We start from the raw sequence: 17,869 nt of genomic DNA, 5'->3' as shown, positions 1-17,869 counted from the left end.
AAAATCTAAGGGCACAACATCCCCCAAGTTTTTAACAACCACCTTACCAACAGGAAAGAAGCCGAACCTTGAGGAGATACTAACAAAATTCATCTTAGTGTAAGAAACTCGTTTATAGAATATTGAGACAGCTCTTAAAAATTAACAAGCATTGATTTAAGGACTCGAAACTCAAATAGGACATCTTGCTAAGTTGATTTTCGAACGACCACAAGGTAGCTTGCCGAGTAATACTGAAACTAACCCAAGGGAAAAGTTTAATGCAATTACTGTTCGAGGTGAAGAAGGGTTAGTTGAACCTGAACCAGAACCGAGGCAAGAAATTGTGGTAAGTAAATGTAAGGATGAGGTAGACCACAGTGAGAAAAACCGATAAGTAAAGAATATAAACCTCGTGTGCCACCCCAGTGCGGCAAGGAAAGACCACACGGACGAACAATTTGGTAAACTCCTTAAATTATTAAAGAAATTACATATTAACTTACCGTTTATTGAAGCTATTTTGTAGATGCCGAACGCAGTTAAATTTTTAAAGGAGTTTTTAGCAAATAAGTGAAAGTTGGATGAGGCGTCGCATGTGGAGTTGAGCGCAGTTTGCTTAGCCATTCTATAGAATAAGCTACCCAACAAGTTGAAAGATCTAGGGAGTTTTACGATTCCTTGTTTAATTGGTAGTTTAAATGTTAAAAAAGCTTTGGCTGATTTAGGGGCAAGTATTAATGGCATGCCCTATAAAATGTTTAAACAACTAGGTCTTGGGAAACCCAAACAAACTAGGATGAGCATTCAATTGGCAGATAAAACAATTAGATTTCCTAGAGGTATTATTGAAGACGTGCTTGTTAAAATCGATAAATTTATATTTCCAATTGATTTTGTTGTTCTAGACATGGAAGAGGATAGTGACGTGCCTTTAATCTTAGGAAGACCCTTTTTAGCAACTACTAGAACTATCATAGATGTTGGCACAAGTGAATTGATATTTCGTATAGGCAATGACACGATTACTCTCCAAGCTTGTGATTCTACTAAAATATCTAGTAATCGAGATGATAGTTTACGTTCGGTTAATTTAAATAATATTACAACTCAAACTTCTTTGCAGGAGTCCCCTAGGAAGAGCGTGATGGAGCCTCATTCTAATCCATGCCACAAAAATAGATCGACTCATGAAGATCGAAAGCTTCAAATCGATGAATTAGACGAATGGCGAACAAATGTCAAGGAGAAACCAAAAACACATGAAAAATCAAAGCGACACCACAATGAGCGTAAGGATGAAACAAAGCGAATTAATGTTGGGGATAAAATATTGTTAGATAAAAAGGACCCCCGATTTGATACTTTAGAGCACAATGCAGACGAAGCGACTCCCTTCACGGTAATGAACATCTTCCCACATGGTACAGTTGAGGTAACACATACTAAATTTAAAACTTTTAAGGTAAATAATACTCGACTCAGACCTTATTTTGATAAAATTGATAGCAGAAGTGAGGAGTTTCAACTCCTCAATCCACCGTAATCATGCGAATGAGAGGTAAGTCGAGTTTAGACTCTAAATAAGTACTTCTCGGGAGGCAACCCGAGCACTAACACCACTAACTAGTTTATTTTAGCTATTTTTAGTATTTTTGTGCAGGTACAGTCGCCTACACGGACTGGACACATGGGCATATCCTTTTTCGTTTGGAAACAGAGCTAAAAATTTCCCAAGTATTGAGCTACACGGCCATAAATTCAATCCACACGGGCGTGTCCAAGGCTGTGTGAAAACTGGAGCTAAGTTTTCAAATTTTAAATAAGTCAGTGCACCACACGGCCTGACCACAAGGGTGTGTCCACAGGCCGTGTGACGATTATACATTCAAATTTTGAGATAAACACGAGCTGGGCACTAGCTACACGGATGTGTGGCATGGCTGTGTAGCCAAACACAGGCCTCACACTGTCGTGCCCTTTTTTAAACCCCACCCCAAACCCTAATGTTTTTCCCTTGTCTTATTCCCCAACCTTCCCCAATTAGTAGCCTCCACCACGACTTCCCCCTCATTTCTTCCCTTTCTTTCCCTTTCTTTTTCCCTTTCCACCAGCGCCACCGCCCACGACTCTGATAATGAGGACCTTTGAGTCCTTTTTATTATTTTTATTTTTATTTTTATTTTTATTTTCCTATATTTATTTTTGAAGATTTATGTTTTATATTTTTAAACCCTGCTTATCTTTATGATTGTTATTAAATTATCCCTTAATTCTCTTCTATAGTGGTGTTTATTTTCTTATTAGTACCTTAAAATCATGCCTTTTATTCGGTTTTCTCTATAATTCTTGCTCTCGCTACTCCAAGGTTCTCATCCAACTATTCAGGACAGTTTCGCTTCTCTCATTCTCTTCTGATATTATGCTTATACTGTTATTAACTATATTTGTACATTGAGGACAATGTACATCTTAAGTGTAGGAAGGTTATCTATGTGATTATTAGAAAATCCCTGAATTTTTATTTTGTTCTCAAATATTTGTTTCATATCATTAATTGGAATAAATTTTGATTGATCTATGATTTTTATTGATATGTTTTGAATTAAACTATAGGTAATTATGCATTGATTGTTTAAACTTTAAGACATTAGAGAGTCGAGTATGATAAGTTGAAATTTTTGAGAATTAAAATCGCTAGGTTGTTTCCCTGAATTGAGGTATTATCTTGAAGTTTTGAATTTACAGGATTGACATCAAATACCTATAATTTTCGTGAGATTTTGAGCCTTTTGGAGCTTATATCTTTCTTGCTCACTGATTTTTTTGGTTTTGAGTGTGTCAACATTGGTTTGTTATTCTAGAACTTGTATCGATTATACATGTCGAGACCACACATTTGATTTGATATATTAAAATGATAAAGACACTTAGGTTTTAACCCATTTACCCCATAAAAAGCCTACCCTCATAATTGACCCTTAGTGAACCCCTTTGAGCTTAACAAACTGTTTTTTTTTAAATTTACCCTAAATTTTTACCCCTATCATACTTTTTTATTCGTTAAGAATTTTCCTAATTTATTGAGTCCTTTTTTGTCGAGATTTGATTTGGTTAATTTCCTAACTAGTTTCTTTCATTCGAATCTTATAATTTTCTCTTATACAATTATTTATTCTTATTTTGAAAAAAATTGGTAGTAATTCTTTATTTTTGAGCTTAAGTATTTAATTTCATATTCTGAAATGAAGCTCATGTTTATTCAATTGATGTTAGTTATTTTCCCAGTTAGGTAATTTATCAAGTTAATATCGATTCTAACCGTTTCTTTTTTAGCCTTTATCCACACCTTAACCCAAAGCCCCGTTACAACCCTTCAAAGACCTTTTGATTTATGTATCATCTCATTTATAGTGGCGGAGATTTAATTTTCATGCAAGCTTATGGTAATAACCTTTCATGTTTAACTAATGAGTGCTTAATCATTGAACCTTAAACATATTAAGTGATTTGAGTGAATCTTTAGTGAAGATGTCAACCATTATCAATTTGGAATTAAAGATAATTACTTAGATAAACGGGGATGCCTATAATTTATGATTAAAATGCTCAACTTTGACTATTTGAAACTTTAATGTTCTTTTAGTTAAATTTTCAATGTATGACTGCTTGTGGGTTATTTTGAAACATTATAAGTTGAGAAGAATTTATTTTGATTGTGAGTTGAGGATTTTGCTTGAGGACAAGCAAATGCTTAAGTGTGGGGATATTTGATAAACCGTAATTTATATATATTTTTACCCTATGCTTGGCATATTTATGAATGATTTCTCCTTGGTTTTAGTGCATTCGATGCTCTTAATCCTTTAATTTCATTTTTTATACTCAGGAGAGCTTAGGATAGCAAAAAGAGCAAGAAACGGGCCAAAAATGGATAAATTGGGCTTAAATCAGTGTTTTACATGGCCTATGCACTTCCACATGGATTATCCACATGCCCGTGTGTCATGGCTGTGTCGACTAAGAACCAACTCAGTATTGCACACGGCCTGAGCACCTTCACATGGGCATGGCACATGGCCTTGTCTGTGCCGAGCCCAAGCTTGGTTCTATTCTGAAAAGGGCACTTTTGAGGGTTTTGAACCATTCTAAAGCCTATATAAACACCCTAGAAGAGGATTAGAGGGGACATACAGAGTTAGAGGCAGAAAATACTCAAGAACAACCATCGGAATCACCTCGGGGCCAGGATTTACATCAAGACTGAAAATTTCCATCCAATTTCCTAAAAGTTCTTTGGGTTTCTTTATGTTTTATTGTTTTCCAAACTTTGAGATGTTTTCCATTATTATTATGAACTAAACTCCCTAAATACCTAATAGAGATAAACCCTATGACGAATCTTATTACTATTTGAATTATATGATAAAGACTTATTTTTATTCTTAATTGTGAGTTCTAAATTCTTGTTTTAATATTCTATGGTATTAATTCAGGTTTTGATGTGCTTATTTAGTGGAGAAAAAGTCCCTGTTTAAGAGTAGATCATTCATAATTAAGCGGAGTTGAATGCAATCCTAGAGATAGGACAACATAAATCTGCCGGATTAGAGTCAAATCTAATAAAGGAATCCATAGATCAAGTTAATGCGACAATAGGGGTTTTAATTAGAAAGTGATTTCAATTAATCAACCTAAAGTCAGTTGTTCTTAGTCTGGAGAGAGATATTAACATAAATTAGGGATTTCTACGGATTAAGTTAAGTGAATAAATTGTCTAATTCAGAAGTAATAAGTGAAGTCTAGGTGGATTCTTCCTTGGGTATTGTCTTCTCTATCGGTGTTTCCTAAAGTATTTTCCAAACTTCATCTTTGTCGTAATCTTAGTTAATTAGATAATTAGTTTTAGGTTAAAAACACACTTTAATTCTTAGGCTAGATAATAAAAAGATAGTAATTACTAGTATTTTTAGTCCTCGTGGATACGATATTTCCGGTCTCACCAGGACTATACTACTATTCGATAGGTGCGCTTGCCTTAAGTCGAATTTTTAGTTAGTTTCACGACCATCAACATACACATCTGTTTGAGTGTTTTGCATGTGAGATTCTCTAACTGTTTCTGGTTGACTATTTAGCACATTTGACAGTGTGCCTGTGCGTGTGAATTAGTGAGCTCGAATTGTTATTAAGTTTTGAGATGTTGGTTTCGGGTTACCTTCTAGGTTTGTATGTTTTTGTGAGTACGTTAGATTGGTTTTGAACTCACACTGAGCTCGAGTAGCTCACCCCCTCTTAGTGTTTCATTTTCAGGTACCTTTTTCTGAATTCTGACACTGGACTCCGTGTACGGAGGTCTCGGACAGTCTCGGTGGAAATAAATGATTATCAATTTATATTATCAATTTATATTTGGTTAAACAATTTCTAAACTGTAAGATTTTATAAAGTTGTGGTACGAGTTCCGTTTTAATTTAATTTCGGTCATATGTTTTATTTAATTGTAATTCTATACACTGGGTTTTAAACGATTAAATGTTTCGGTTTGACTTGAGAACTTGTTTTGTAAAATTTAACTATGGTTACTTCGGTGACCAATGTGACATCCGGGATTCGGTCTAAACTTCTAGGCCGGATTTTGGGTGTTACATGGAGGCCAAGGATGAAAATGGGGCTATATTATATGTGTGAACTCTATATGTGTTTTACATACTGTCTTGTCTATGACTATTATATGATCCTTTTTTGTCGGTCTCTTCATCATGCATCAAGAGGTGAGGATGTGAATGTCATAAGATTGCTACTGGCTAATGGGGCTTCTCCCATTTAATTTAATACTTGCATCTTAGGAGAATAGATCAGATTTGAGCCGGAAGACTAAGATCACTTTAAGTGTGATTTTGTTTTACCTTTTCTTCATTGATTTGACATCTAAAAATTGTTAATTCAATTGTCATTCTAGTTAATGAGAACTTTTTAACGGATTTGATGATGAGAGTTGTTGAATTATAAAATATAATGTTTTACACTTTGATGGGTGTTTTTGATATTGCTGAGAGATCATGCAGGAATAACAATAAAAATGAGAACTGTAAAAATTAATCAAGAAAAAGCAAACGCAAAATCGAAATCAAAATCAAACAAATTTACGTTAGTTAATTCGAGTATGATAAAATTAACTATAGACAGCTAAATTGGAAATTGCAGCAGTATATAGAAAATTGAACGAAGTTATGATATACAGGTTTTGCAAACTGTTCACAATCTGTTTCAAGGTGGGAAAACTTAGAGGCAACAACATGGCTGCCTGAGCTTTCTATGGATATGCAAGTCATGCTTTCATATCGGGGCCGAGATCTTGCTGCAAATTAAGAGCAACAGGCGCCTCCAGGAGGAGCCTGCTCTGGTTTCTGCTTTAAGATGTTCCTCTTTCCTACAGCAGACCCTTCTTCCAAAAGACTAGGAGTTTCCATTATCTGTGTAAGAAAATCCATAGCTTGTCACAACTGAGAGAAGAGATTGCCATAGTTTCTTTGCTCATGGTACCAGTTCAGATTGTAAGAAATTCTATAATCTAATCACTTATTGCAATTACTATGAAAAATGTACCTTCAATGCAAGCTCCTCAAAGCATTGCTCCACGTTTTTTCTTGTTTTAGCACTGCATTCAAGAAAAATGGATCCAAGCTCTTTTGCAAGCGCAATCCCTTCTTCTCTACTTACTGCCCTTTCAGAGTCCTGGAACTTAAACAAATTGGCTATAATGATGCTGTATGAGTGAAGTGAAAACAACTCGAAAAGAAGTCCTCAAAGTAAGAAAATCAAGAGCCGACTTTCATATGCAAGAAAAGCGTTACTTCAGAGAAACACACAACATAGGTGAGAACATAAGCATAATATACACTGATTGCATGATGAGAAATGTAAAAACCTTATACTAGCATTTGCGAATGCAATCGTGATTTTTCTTAACAAATTTATTCCATGAGGTTTCTTGAAACTGTGCAGCATAAGATGATGAAATTGCTGATTAACAAGTTAATAATACATCCTTTTAACAGGGTGAGGTGTGAAAGGGGAGTGGATGTATCTTCAGTCACTAATATTAAGGATCAGAAAGAGAGCATTAGACTTACCATATCAACTTTGTTTCCAACAAGTATCTTGACACAGTCCTGGTTGGTAGAGTAGAGCTCCACTTCTTTGGCCCAAACATCAGTCAAATTTGTGAAAGTATCTCTCCGCGTTACATCATAAACTATATAACCAAACCCAAGAAATAAGTCCAACAATTTCAACACCTTGAGCAGAAATGACAAGCATCACAATTTATCATTTATTTGGGAATACAACTACATTATGGAATAAAGGGTACAAAGAAGCATGAATGCTTATGATACCAATATGCACTGGTATCTTATTGTCAAATATTTTTCAACTTCAAGCCAGTGATAGGCTCCATCGAACAAAATCAAGGAAGTGGAGTAAAGTCATACATACACCAGAAATATGAACTTACCAAGAATGATCCCTTGAGAACCTCTATAGTAAGAGCTTGTTAGTGTTCTGAACTTTTCCTGTCCAGCTACAAGAAGCATTATGGTTTCAAAAGTCAAGCATGATTTCTTCATGTTCCAAGGCAATTATTTTAATGCAATTTTATAAGCAGAAAAGGTGAACAGCTAATAAAAGATTAAAGAAGCAACATCCAGTTAACCATGTCAAGAAAGCATTTTCTCTTTGCATCTAAAAAGTAGAGACATAGCCACTAACAACAATGTTAAACCCACAAACTCATTTCAATTGATCAATATTATCATCATCAGTATAGTTCTTTTCACCACACATGATTTACTATATATTTCCTGAAAATTGGATTTCATAATTGATGCTGCAGAGTGCAGAATAGGTTCCACAAAAAGACTATCATATCAAAACGTACTGACAAAAACATTTCTTTTTATATAATTGTGTAGAAGTCAAGTGTAATTTTTTAAGCCAAGGCAATTGACTTCAATTAGACTTGACAGATTTTGACACTCTTTAAAATTGAAACTGAAAGACTAATGGAAATTTTTGTATGTGTTTCATACCAGTATCCCAAATAGTGAGCTTTAACCTCTTCCCACCAACACTTAGCAACTTGACCTTAAAATCCACACCTACAGCATGGATTCAAACACAAACCCAAATAAATATTTACCATAAGAAAACTAATCAAAGATCCATTAAGAGAAAAAAAAAAGTTGATAAAACGAACCAATAGTGGGAGCTAGATCTTCCGCAGAAGCTGAAATAAAGCTAAGAAGCATACTACTCTTGCCAACAGACGAGTCTCCGATCAACAAGATCTTGAATGAAAGATCACAGCTTCCACTACTTTGCCCTGAAAATGATCCCATTTGAATTTTTAAATCCAAAAACAAAAGCCCAAACTTTAAAAAATTTCTCCTTTTAAAAAAAAAAAATCTTCTTCTTCTTTCTCAAAGTCTCTGTTGTATCCAATAAACCACCCCTTCAAAAGAAGGGAAAAAGAAAACTTGGGTTTGAAAATGAATGGATTCTTTCTTTCTCTCAAAAGTAGAGTGAAAAAGAAATGTAATAACAGAGAAGGGAAGAGAAGAGAAGAAAAGAGAGAATCTATACGTTGTTTTGAAAGATAAGCTAAAGGAAGACAACTTATACTAGGAATGGAAGGAGAGAACTATGCAACAATATGCTTCTGTTCGAAACAATTTTCCACAACATTAAAGTTACACAGGTAAAGAAGTTTAATGGATAAAAGTAATGTAAATCTTTGTTATGATTGGTATATTGTTGATCATACTTTTTGTGAAATTTTAACAACTAAATTTGGCTGTTTTTCGCTTATACATTACTACTACAAATTAATCCTTAATTTGAGGAGATTATTTTGTAAGAGCTTCCTGCATGCCATTTTGTTTTCAATTTTTAGGTGAAAAACATTTGTATATCCGTATTTGTATTAGTTTTTACGTTATATTTGTTATTACATATATTTATATAAAGATGTGATTGGTTAATAATACTTTTTTTTATGAAAAAGTATTTGATGCATTGTTAGTGATGGTGTATGGCGTTAAAAATGAACTTATGAAAAATTAATGAATGTTTCAAAGCGTGCAAAAGAATTACTAACAAATAAACCTTGAGGATATAATAAAACCTAATAACTGTCTATATTTTGCATTGACGAAAACAGTTCGTCGAAAATTGAGTGGAGCACATCAAGTATATCAATTTCTATAAATAATTTTTGCAGTAATTTTTTATAGAACAATCTATGAATATAAAAGATGGTGAGAGCATAGAAAAAAAATTCATTTCTATTTTTTTTGTCATGCAAATGAAATTCCATTCTTCTTTATAAGAGTTCTCATGTCCCTATGGGATATAACTACCAAATGGATAGCAGTAAACATAATTATTCAATGGGTCAATTACATCAACAATCACTCAACTTTCAATTTAATCACTAAACTTTTAAAAATTGATGGTTGTCGATTCCACCAATATAAACCTACACCTAGTTTGCAAATTAAAGCAGTATAGGGAGTAGGGTCAATCCCACAGAGACTGGAATTACAGAAAATTGTTTGTTTCTTTACCAGATTAGTGTCTGGGTAGTTGTCATGCCCGCGACGTTTAAGGGGGAAATAAAATATGAAACCTGAAATAAACACAAAAAAACGTAAAAAGTAAAAGGTAAAAGATGAAATAAAAATAAAAAGATGAAATAAAAATAAATAACAAAATAATTTAAAGGAAAATCAATAAAACTTAGCTCAGCCTTAAGCACGAGTTTTCCCGTCTTTGACCCGTTCCTCGAAATTAGGTGAACTCCTCTTTTTCGATAAGCTAGTTATAGCTACCAAGGACGCCTCGGACACCAACTCTTCCTTGTGTAAATTAGTTATGAAACGTCCTATAACTAACCCTTACCGATCAAACAACCTACGAAACGTTCGTGATTTAGAACTCCGGCAGTTTTGCATTCTAGAAGAGCCTAACTCGAACCAATACCCTCAAACGTTGAGACATTTAAATCTGGTTGCTACTTCCCTTAACGGAACCAAACAGCAATCCCCACTTGGCACGCCAATGTGTTCACGGAAGACCAATTAGACAATCGATCCATTCGGAATTCCAACTGTACGTCTAGCCACACTAACTCAAATGACGTCTTTTTTGACTTAGTGTTGCCTTGACTTTGTGAGTTGACGAAGTCATACTCTTAATCCGGAGAAATAATAAATATCGAAAGTTGGGAGTTAAACAGCTCGGGTTCGTAACTCACGCGTTTTTTGACGGGGTTAACACCGGCTTAAAGCTGAAAGGGGTTTAGTGTGGCATGAATTTAATCATGCTTGAAGGTTATGGAAATGATAGAAATTATATGAAAAAGGTAGTGGAAATGGATAGGAAAAATTGCAAAGAGAATTAGACAAATTTTGTAAAAAGAAGACAAAATAATCTAATGCTCAATTGAATTAAGAAAAAGAAGCAAAGTGGATAATGGAATTCCAAAATGAAATAGGAATGTAAAGACAATTGATTAATGGATGATTTCCTAAGAACTAAATCCCCTTATTTATATAGATAGGGTTTACTAAAAATAGCTTAAGAAAATTAATATAAAATCTAAAATAATAATAATTAAAAATAAATAAAATTAAAATAAACTTAAAATAGAATTTCCTATTTTTGGCTTTTTACAAAGTCAAATTTATGACTAGTCCTTGGCTTGCTCCATCTTTTCGCTTTGGCCCATTCCAATAATTTTCTTCTAATTTGGCCCCTTTTCAGCTTGCTTTTGATCAATTGCATCCCTGACAAGAATTAAATCATAAAAACACTTAATTAGCAGGGTTCAGTTCATCAATAAACCAAATTAAGCACAAAAAATATGCAATTTGACATGTTTATCAAATCCCCCCTACTTAGCTCATGCTTGCCCTCAAGCATGTTGTTCTTTCAAACATTAGAATCCACTCTATAATTTATTAAAAATCGAGCCTCTTTTCCTCATGCAAAATCAATGCAAACAACATGACAAAAATAAAGTAATAAATGCTCATAATATAAAGTTCGATCGACAAGTGTCATAAAGCTGAAGTATGTAAACCAGATCATTTCATTAAATTGAGTTTAAATCTAATAATTTGCAAGGCATTGTTAATTAATTATGCATTAGAAAAAATAAAATTATTGACCTGGTCAAACTTTTGTACGCGAACTAGGATGTCAACCCAAGCACCCTAGCCCGGTTACTCAGTTTAAACATTCTTAATATTTTATTTATTTATTTTTTTTGTGTGTGTGAAGGCTCAGTTAGCGGAATGTTTATAAGTTATCGACTTGTCACTCGAACCTTTTTACGCAAGATAAGATGACAACCCAAGCACCTTACCCCGGTTACTCAATCCGGTCACATTTTTGAAACTTCACTCATAACTTGAACCGTTATTAATTTACTTATTTATTTATGCACAAGCAAATATATTTTCCAAACAATCAATTTATACGAAAAATCTAGCTACATATATTAACTTTAAAACACAAATATCGACTAATCTATATATTTGAACATTTAAAATTAAAAAATTTGCCCCATTGTCCAAATTAACTAAGTATGAGATTAAAGGCTCAATGTCAAATAAACTATCGAATGAATTCAACGTAAGATTGAACACATGCAAAAGAGAGACATGCAGTAAAAGTCATGCATATTTACTAACCGACTCAACCCCCTTACTTAATCTATGCTTGTCCTCAAGCATGTGTTATATGCAATAAAGTTTAGTAACTCAAACAACAAGCAAAGAAAAAGGTTAAGAATTCTCCCCATGTGTTTCAACTGATGTTGTCGGCATTAGGAAATAATTGTCAGCATTTAGCACTGTGTGCCCACGCTACCATTATTATCTAACTTCTGCAAAACCTGCATTACGTTCCTGAAAATAGAAAATTCACTAGATTAAATAAAAATTTATTTATTTACAACCTAAATATTAAACTAAAAAAATTAAATAAATGAAAATAAATTTGGGTTGCCTCCCAAAAAGCGCTTTTGTTTAACGTCGTTAGCTCGACGACCTTAAATGTTATCCTTTGGGTTTATTGATAATTAATTTTCCCATCTTGTGCACTTGGATGTTCTTGCAGAAAGGTTTCGACCTTTTTCCACTATCCTTGAAGCATTTCTCGGATTCTCCTATCATTTGATCTTCTTCGTTAATCTTTACATTTTCCTCTATTGGAATCCTTGTATGTTCTAGAAACGGTTTGATTTCCAATTTTGAGGCTTTCATCACAGCTTCACGTATTGGTTTTTGGATCATCGATAATTCCTCTTGCTTAACATCGAGAGCTACATTCCTGCAAGACACGATTTGTGACTTATCATTGAGATGTCCCATATCTTCATAAACATTAAACTTAACCATTTCATTGTCAAATTCCATGGTGAGTGTTCCACTCCAAACATCAATTCTCGTTCGTGCTGTACTCAAGAATGGTCTCCCAAGAATTATGTCAGATGAATTAGCCGAATTGTCATCCTCCATGTCGATAATGTAAAAATCTGCAGGGAAAACTAATTCGTTAACTTTAATAAGGACGTCTTTAAGCAGCCCTTCAGGATAGACGACTGTCCTGTCCACCAACTGGATTATTACTCCTGTCTCTTTTAAAGGACCCGCGTTAATCAGTTTATAAATAGAATAAGGCATAACATTAATGGAAGCCCCTAAATCGCACATAGCTTTCTTAATGCCTATATTGTCTATCTCACAAGGAATAGCAAACATACATTGGTCCTTGTATTTGGGTGGAACTTTCTTTTGCAGCACTGCGGAGACATTTTCTCCTACAATTACTCTTTCGTTACCTATTAACCTTCTTTTGCTAGTACACAATTCCTTGAGGAATTTTGCAAAACGAGGGATCTGTTTGATAGCGTCGAGTAAAAGGATATTTACCTCTACCTTCCTGAATGTCTCGAGGATTTCTTTTTCCTCCTTCTCTTTCTTATCCCTTGCAAGCCTCCCTGGAAAAGGAGGTGGCATCACAACTAGTTTCTGAACTTTCGATTCTGGCCTTGCTATTAGATCCGAGATCTGTTTTTCCCGTTCCTTTTCTTGCCCATGATTTTTGGCTGGAACTGTTTCTAGAACCTTTCCGTTACGAAGAGTTATTGCACTGACATTCAGCCGAGGGTTTGGCTCTGTTTCAGAAGGTAGTTTACCTTGAGACTCCAAGCGATTAACTGCCATCGAGAGTTTACTAACTTGATTAGTTAACTCTTGTATTGATGCGTCTGTCTTCTGTTGATATTTTGCAGCATCGGCAGCAAGTCTTTCCACGATAGCTTCTAGAGATGTGCTCGGCTTGTGTTGTGATGGTGGTTGCAGAGGTCTCGGTTGGTATGGTGGATTATATCGGGGATTAGCTCCGTAATTCAGGTTGGGATGATCCTTCCACCCGGGATTGTAAGTGTTGGAGAAAGGATCATAACGTCTTTGCGAAGGTCTTGGAAAACCTCCGATAGCGTCAACATGTGCCGTTAAATTGTCGTTAAAGATTAGGCACAAATTCGTCGGGTGTTCAGGTGTAGTACAAATTCCACATAGTGGGGTCAAACTCTTATTTTCTGTAAGCAAAGATTGAACAACATTCGTAAGTTTATCCAATTTATCTTCTAAAGTTGAAACGTTTACCCCATTAACCCGTCTTTTCGATTCCGAATTTGGCCGATATTGTTGAGAATTTGCCGCCATGGTGGATATTAGCTCTCTTGCCCTTTGAGGGGTCATATTGACAAGCGCTCCCCCGCTAGCAGCGTCGATCATCTTCATTTCCATAGGAAGCAAACCCTCGTAGAAATATTGAAGAAGTGATTGTTCGGTCAACCAATGTTGAGGACAACTTGCACACAATTTTTTGTACCGCTCCCAGTAGTCATAGAGCGATTCACTCTCTAATTGGCGAATTCCCACTATGTCCCTCCCAAGCTCGGCTGTTCGTGACGCTGGGAAGAACCTGTCAAGAAATACACGAGATAAGTCATCCCACGTTGTGATAGAACCGGGAGGTAAGTAAAATAACCATTCTTTTACTGTATCAACTAAAGAAAAAGGAAAGGCCCGAAGTTTGATCTCATCTTCGGGTCCTCCCTAGGGTTTCATGCTTGAGCAGACTATGTGGAATTCTCTCAAATGAGTGTGTGGATTTTCATTCTTCAGGCCTCGAAAAGTGGGAAAAAGGTGAATCAATCCCGACTTCAATTCGAAAGGGGTTCCTCCGGTTGGATGTTGATGCATAACGGTGTTTGCTCGTTGGGAGCAGCGGCTAGTTGACGAATGGTTCGGTTTGCCATTCTTTCTGATTCACCGAGGTTGCCTTTTGTTTCAAAGAGTGGTTCAGTCTTAGGTTCAACCCCTTCGACTCGTTTCCCACGTCGAATTGCCTCTGCGCGAATTACTTCACTCAATTTTTCAACGTCGGATTCTAGGATCCCCTATCCTAGCTCAATTCCTGATTTACTTGCACGTTTAAGAGCTTCTGTCTCTTTTCGTCGTGCTCGTGCTGATTTCTTGATCTCTGGGTCGTATTCGAGATCTCCTGATGAAGATCTGGTCATGAAGACGATTTAAATAATTGTAAGTGTTGCCAGTCCCCAGCAACGACGCCAAAACTGATGGCTGTCGATTCCACCAATATAAACTTACACCTAGTTTGCAAATTAAAGCAGTATAAGGAGTAGGGTTGATCCCACAGAGACTGGAATTACTGAAAATTGTTTGTTTCTTGACCAGATTAGTGTCTGGGTAGTTGTCGTGCCCGCGACGTTTAGGGAGGAAATAAAATATGAAACCTGAAATAAACACAAGAAAATGTAAAAAGTAAAAAGTAAAAGATGAAATAAAAATAAAAAGATGAAATAAAAATAAATAACAAAATAATTTAAAGGAAAATCAATAAAACTTAGCTCAGCTTTAAGCACGGGTTTTCCCGTCTTTGACCCGTTCCTCGAAATTAGGTGAACTCCTCTTTTTCGATAAGCTAGTTATAGCTACCAAGGACGCCTCGGACACCAACTCTTTCTTGTGTAAATTAGTTATGGAACGTCCTATAACTAACCCTTACCGATCGAACAACCTACGAAACGTTCGTGATTTAGAACTCCGGCAGCTTTGCGTTCTAGAAGAGCCTAGCTCGAACCAATGCCCTCAAACTTTGAGACATTTAAATTTGGTTACTACTTCCCTTGACGGAACCAAACAACAATCCCCACTTGGCACGCCAATGTGTTCACGGAAGACCAATTAGACAATCGATCCATTCGGAATTCCAACTGTACGTCTAGCCACACTAACTCTAACGACGTCTTTTTTGACTTAGTGTTGTCTTCACTTTGTGAGTTGACGAAGTCATACTCTTAATCCGGAGAAATAATAAATATCGAAAGTTGGGAGTTAAATAGCTCGGGTTCGTAACTCACGGGTTTTTTGACGGGGTTAACACCGGCTTAAAGCTGAAAGGGGTTTAGTGTGGCATGAATTTAATCATGCTTGAAGGTTATGGAAATGATAGAAATTATATGAAAAAGGCGGTGGAAATGGATAGGAAAAATTGCAAAGAGAATTAGACAAATTTTGTAAAAAGAAGACAAAATAATCTAATGCTCAATTGAATTAAGAAAAAGAAAACAAAGTGGATAATAGAATTTCAAAATGAAATAGGAACGTAAAGACAATTGATTAATGGATGATTTCCTAAGAACTAAATCCCCCTATTTATATAGATAGGGTTTACTAAAAATAGCTTAAGAAAATTAATATAAAATTTAAAATAATAATAATTAAAAATAAATAAAATTAAAATAAACTTAAAATAGAATTTCCTATTTTTGGCTTTTTACAAAGTCAAATTTATGACTAGTCCTTGGCTTGCTCCATCTTTTCGCTTTGGCCCATTCCAATAATTTTCTTCTAATTTGGCCCCTTTTCAGCTTGCTTTTAATCAATTGTATCCCTGACAAGAATTAAATCATAAAAACACTTAATTAGTAGGGTTCAGTTCATCAATAAACCAAATTAAGCACAAAAAATATGCAATTTAACATGTTTATCAAAAATTAATAAACCAATCACCACTAATCATTAATAGAGTTGACATTTTCTGTTACAAACTTAACAAAGCTGTAATTTTTTATTCTTTTCTCCTCTCTCTCCTCTCATCTCCCTTCCCCTACCAGTGCTCTCCCATCCTTTTTAGTTCCTCAGCTAACCCTTAATAGATTACTATTATTGGTAAAATTATATATAACTAAGTAAGTTGAGTGTCCTATTATCATAATAAGTTAATAGATAACTATAATTAAATGTACGTATTATAGGCTTAGAATTTTAGCCTTACAAATCCCACGACATTAAATAAAATTTAAATTTAAATTTATCTATATTAATTTTACTCTAGAAACATATAAAATCAGAACGAAAATTCTTTAAATAAAAGGAAAGTAAACTTTGAAGCAAAAACATCCTTGACATACGAAACAACATAATTATGAGTGGCACTAACATGTGTGCGTGGATTAAATTATGATTGGCATTTATCTTTATATGCAACATCCTCTTCTCTTTTTTTTTTGTTTTTTTTATCTCCCTTTAAATATAGTGTAGTTTTGATTAAAAAAATATAATATAGTTGACTGTATAGAGAAAAATCCATTTTTACTCATATAAATAATAATATGATGGAGCAGGGGACCATTACATTTATTTAACAATAAAAAAGCGTAAATTTATGGTGAGGAAGGTGGGGGAATACACGGAATATTAGAGCAGGGATGACGGTATCATCTATATTATACTCTATCATCGTCTCATTAATTTTTTGTATCCTGATTTTTAGTAATCAATTTTTTTTAATCTCTTATTCTTTTAATTTTTTATAAATAAAAATTTTAAAATATGTATTATAAAAGTTTTCAATGATGTAATTTTAAAAAAAAATTTATATAATTTAATTAATTAAAATATTTGAAATAATTGTTTAAAATTTTCAGAAAGAAAAATAAAAATATTTGTATTGATAATTCTAATTTTTCAAAAGGAGAAGGTAAACTATATAAAATGTGGGGGTGGGGTGCAGACACAAGAATAAGCAGGGAGGGATGGGTTTCATTAGATGTCATGATTAAGTGAACTTTGTCTATCTAAAATTCAGATTAAGTAATTGCCCCCATTTTTTAAAATTGTAAATTCAGAGACAAGCATGGGGATTATAATATTAGTAGTATAAAGCTGGACTCAGCAGCGAATTGGGATGAAAGCTGAAGCCATCCTCACAAATTCTAAAGCAAAATAGCAGTCCCCCCTACCATCATGGATTGCATTGCATGGCCCATCTTAGGCCAACAGGCAATATTCAAAATTTATAGCCAAATTGCTGTTCGTTAGTGATAAGTGGGATATTTATAATTTTTAAATATCTATAATTTATATTTAATAAGTATAAAAGTAAATTTTAAATAAAAAATATTAAAAATAAAGTGGATAATAAGTAGATAATAGATTTAAATATCCAAATCTAAATTTATTCATAGATCCATTAGAAGGCTACATACAACTCATTTCATCGTAGATGTAAAGTTAAAAATGATGTATTAAATAAATTCTTTTAAAATTTTAGATTTAAATTAGAATTCCTAAATTTCATTTGATCGTAAAAACCAATTAAGTTAAATTACGAGTTGAATTACTATATAATCTATTATTGAAATATCAGGGTTTGAATTTTAATTTATTTTTTAAGAACAGAAAATCCTTCTAAGCCCTGACCTAAAAGCAAACATCTAAGGGGC

General features: G+C 34.2%; 2 protein-coding genes across 7 annotated transcripts; both read right to left on the bottom strand.

Moving 5' to 3' along the window:
- Window positions 1-6,103: 6,103 nt before the first annotated feature.
- Window positions 6,104-8,784, bottom strand: LOC107907324 (ras-related protein RABC2a). 6 transcript variants are annotated; one of them, XM_016834662.2, is made up of 7 exons: window positions 8,659-8,784; window positions 8,240-8,365; window positions 8,073-8,141; window positions 7,499-7,564; window positions 7,116-7,237; window positions 6,589-6,723; window positions 6,104-6,455 (listed from the first exon to the last, which is right to left on the bottom strand). In XM_016834662.2, the coding sequence occupies exons 2-7, from the start codon at window positions 8,289-8,291 to the stop codon at window positions 6,348-6,350; spliced, it is 552 nt and encodes a 183-aa protein (XP_016690151.1). In that variant the 5' UTR covers window positions 8,292-8,365; window positions 8,659-8,784; the 3' UTR covers window positions 6,104-6,347. The 6 variants fall into 6 exon arrangements, with proteins under 6 accessions (XP_016690151.1, XP_016690150.1, XP_040932644.1 ...); XM_016834661.2 differs by having other exon boundaries at window positions 8,626-8,771; XM_041076710.1 differs by having other exon boundaries at window positions 6,589-6,717; window positions 8,626-8,766.
- Window positions 8,785-12,104: 3,320 nt separating this feature from the next.
- LOC107902848 (uncharacterized) lies at window positions 12,105-13,856 on the bottom strand. Its single transcript, XM_016828960.2, has one exon. It carries the CDS (start codon window positions 13,854-13,856, stop codon window positions 12,105-12,107), a length of 1,752 nt encoding a protein of 583 aa, XP_016684449.2.
- Between the last annotated feature and the right edge of the window lie 4,013 nt (window positions 13,857-17,869).

This window comes from Gossypium hirsutum, chromosome A09 (assembly GCF_007990345.1).
Source record: "Gossypium hirsutum isolate 1008001.06 chromosome A09, Gossypium_hirsutum_v2.1, whole genome shotgun sequence".
Classification (NCBI taxonomy): domain Eukaryota; kingdom Viridiplantae; phylum Streptophyta; class Magnoliopsida; order Malvales; family Malvaceae; genus Gossypium; species Gossypium hirsutum.
This window is presented reverse-complemented; position numbering and strand designations above follow the sequence as displayed.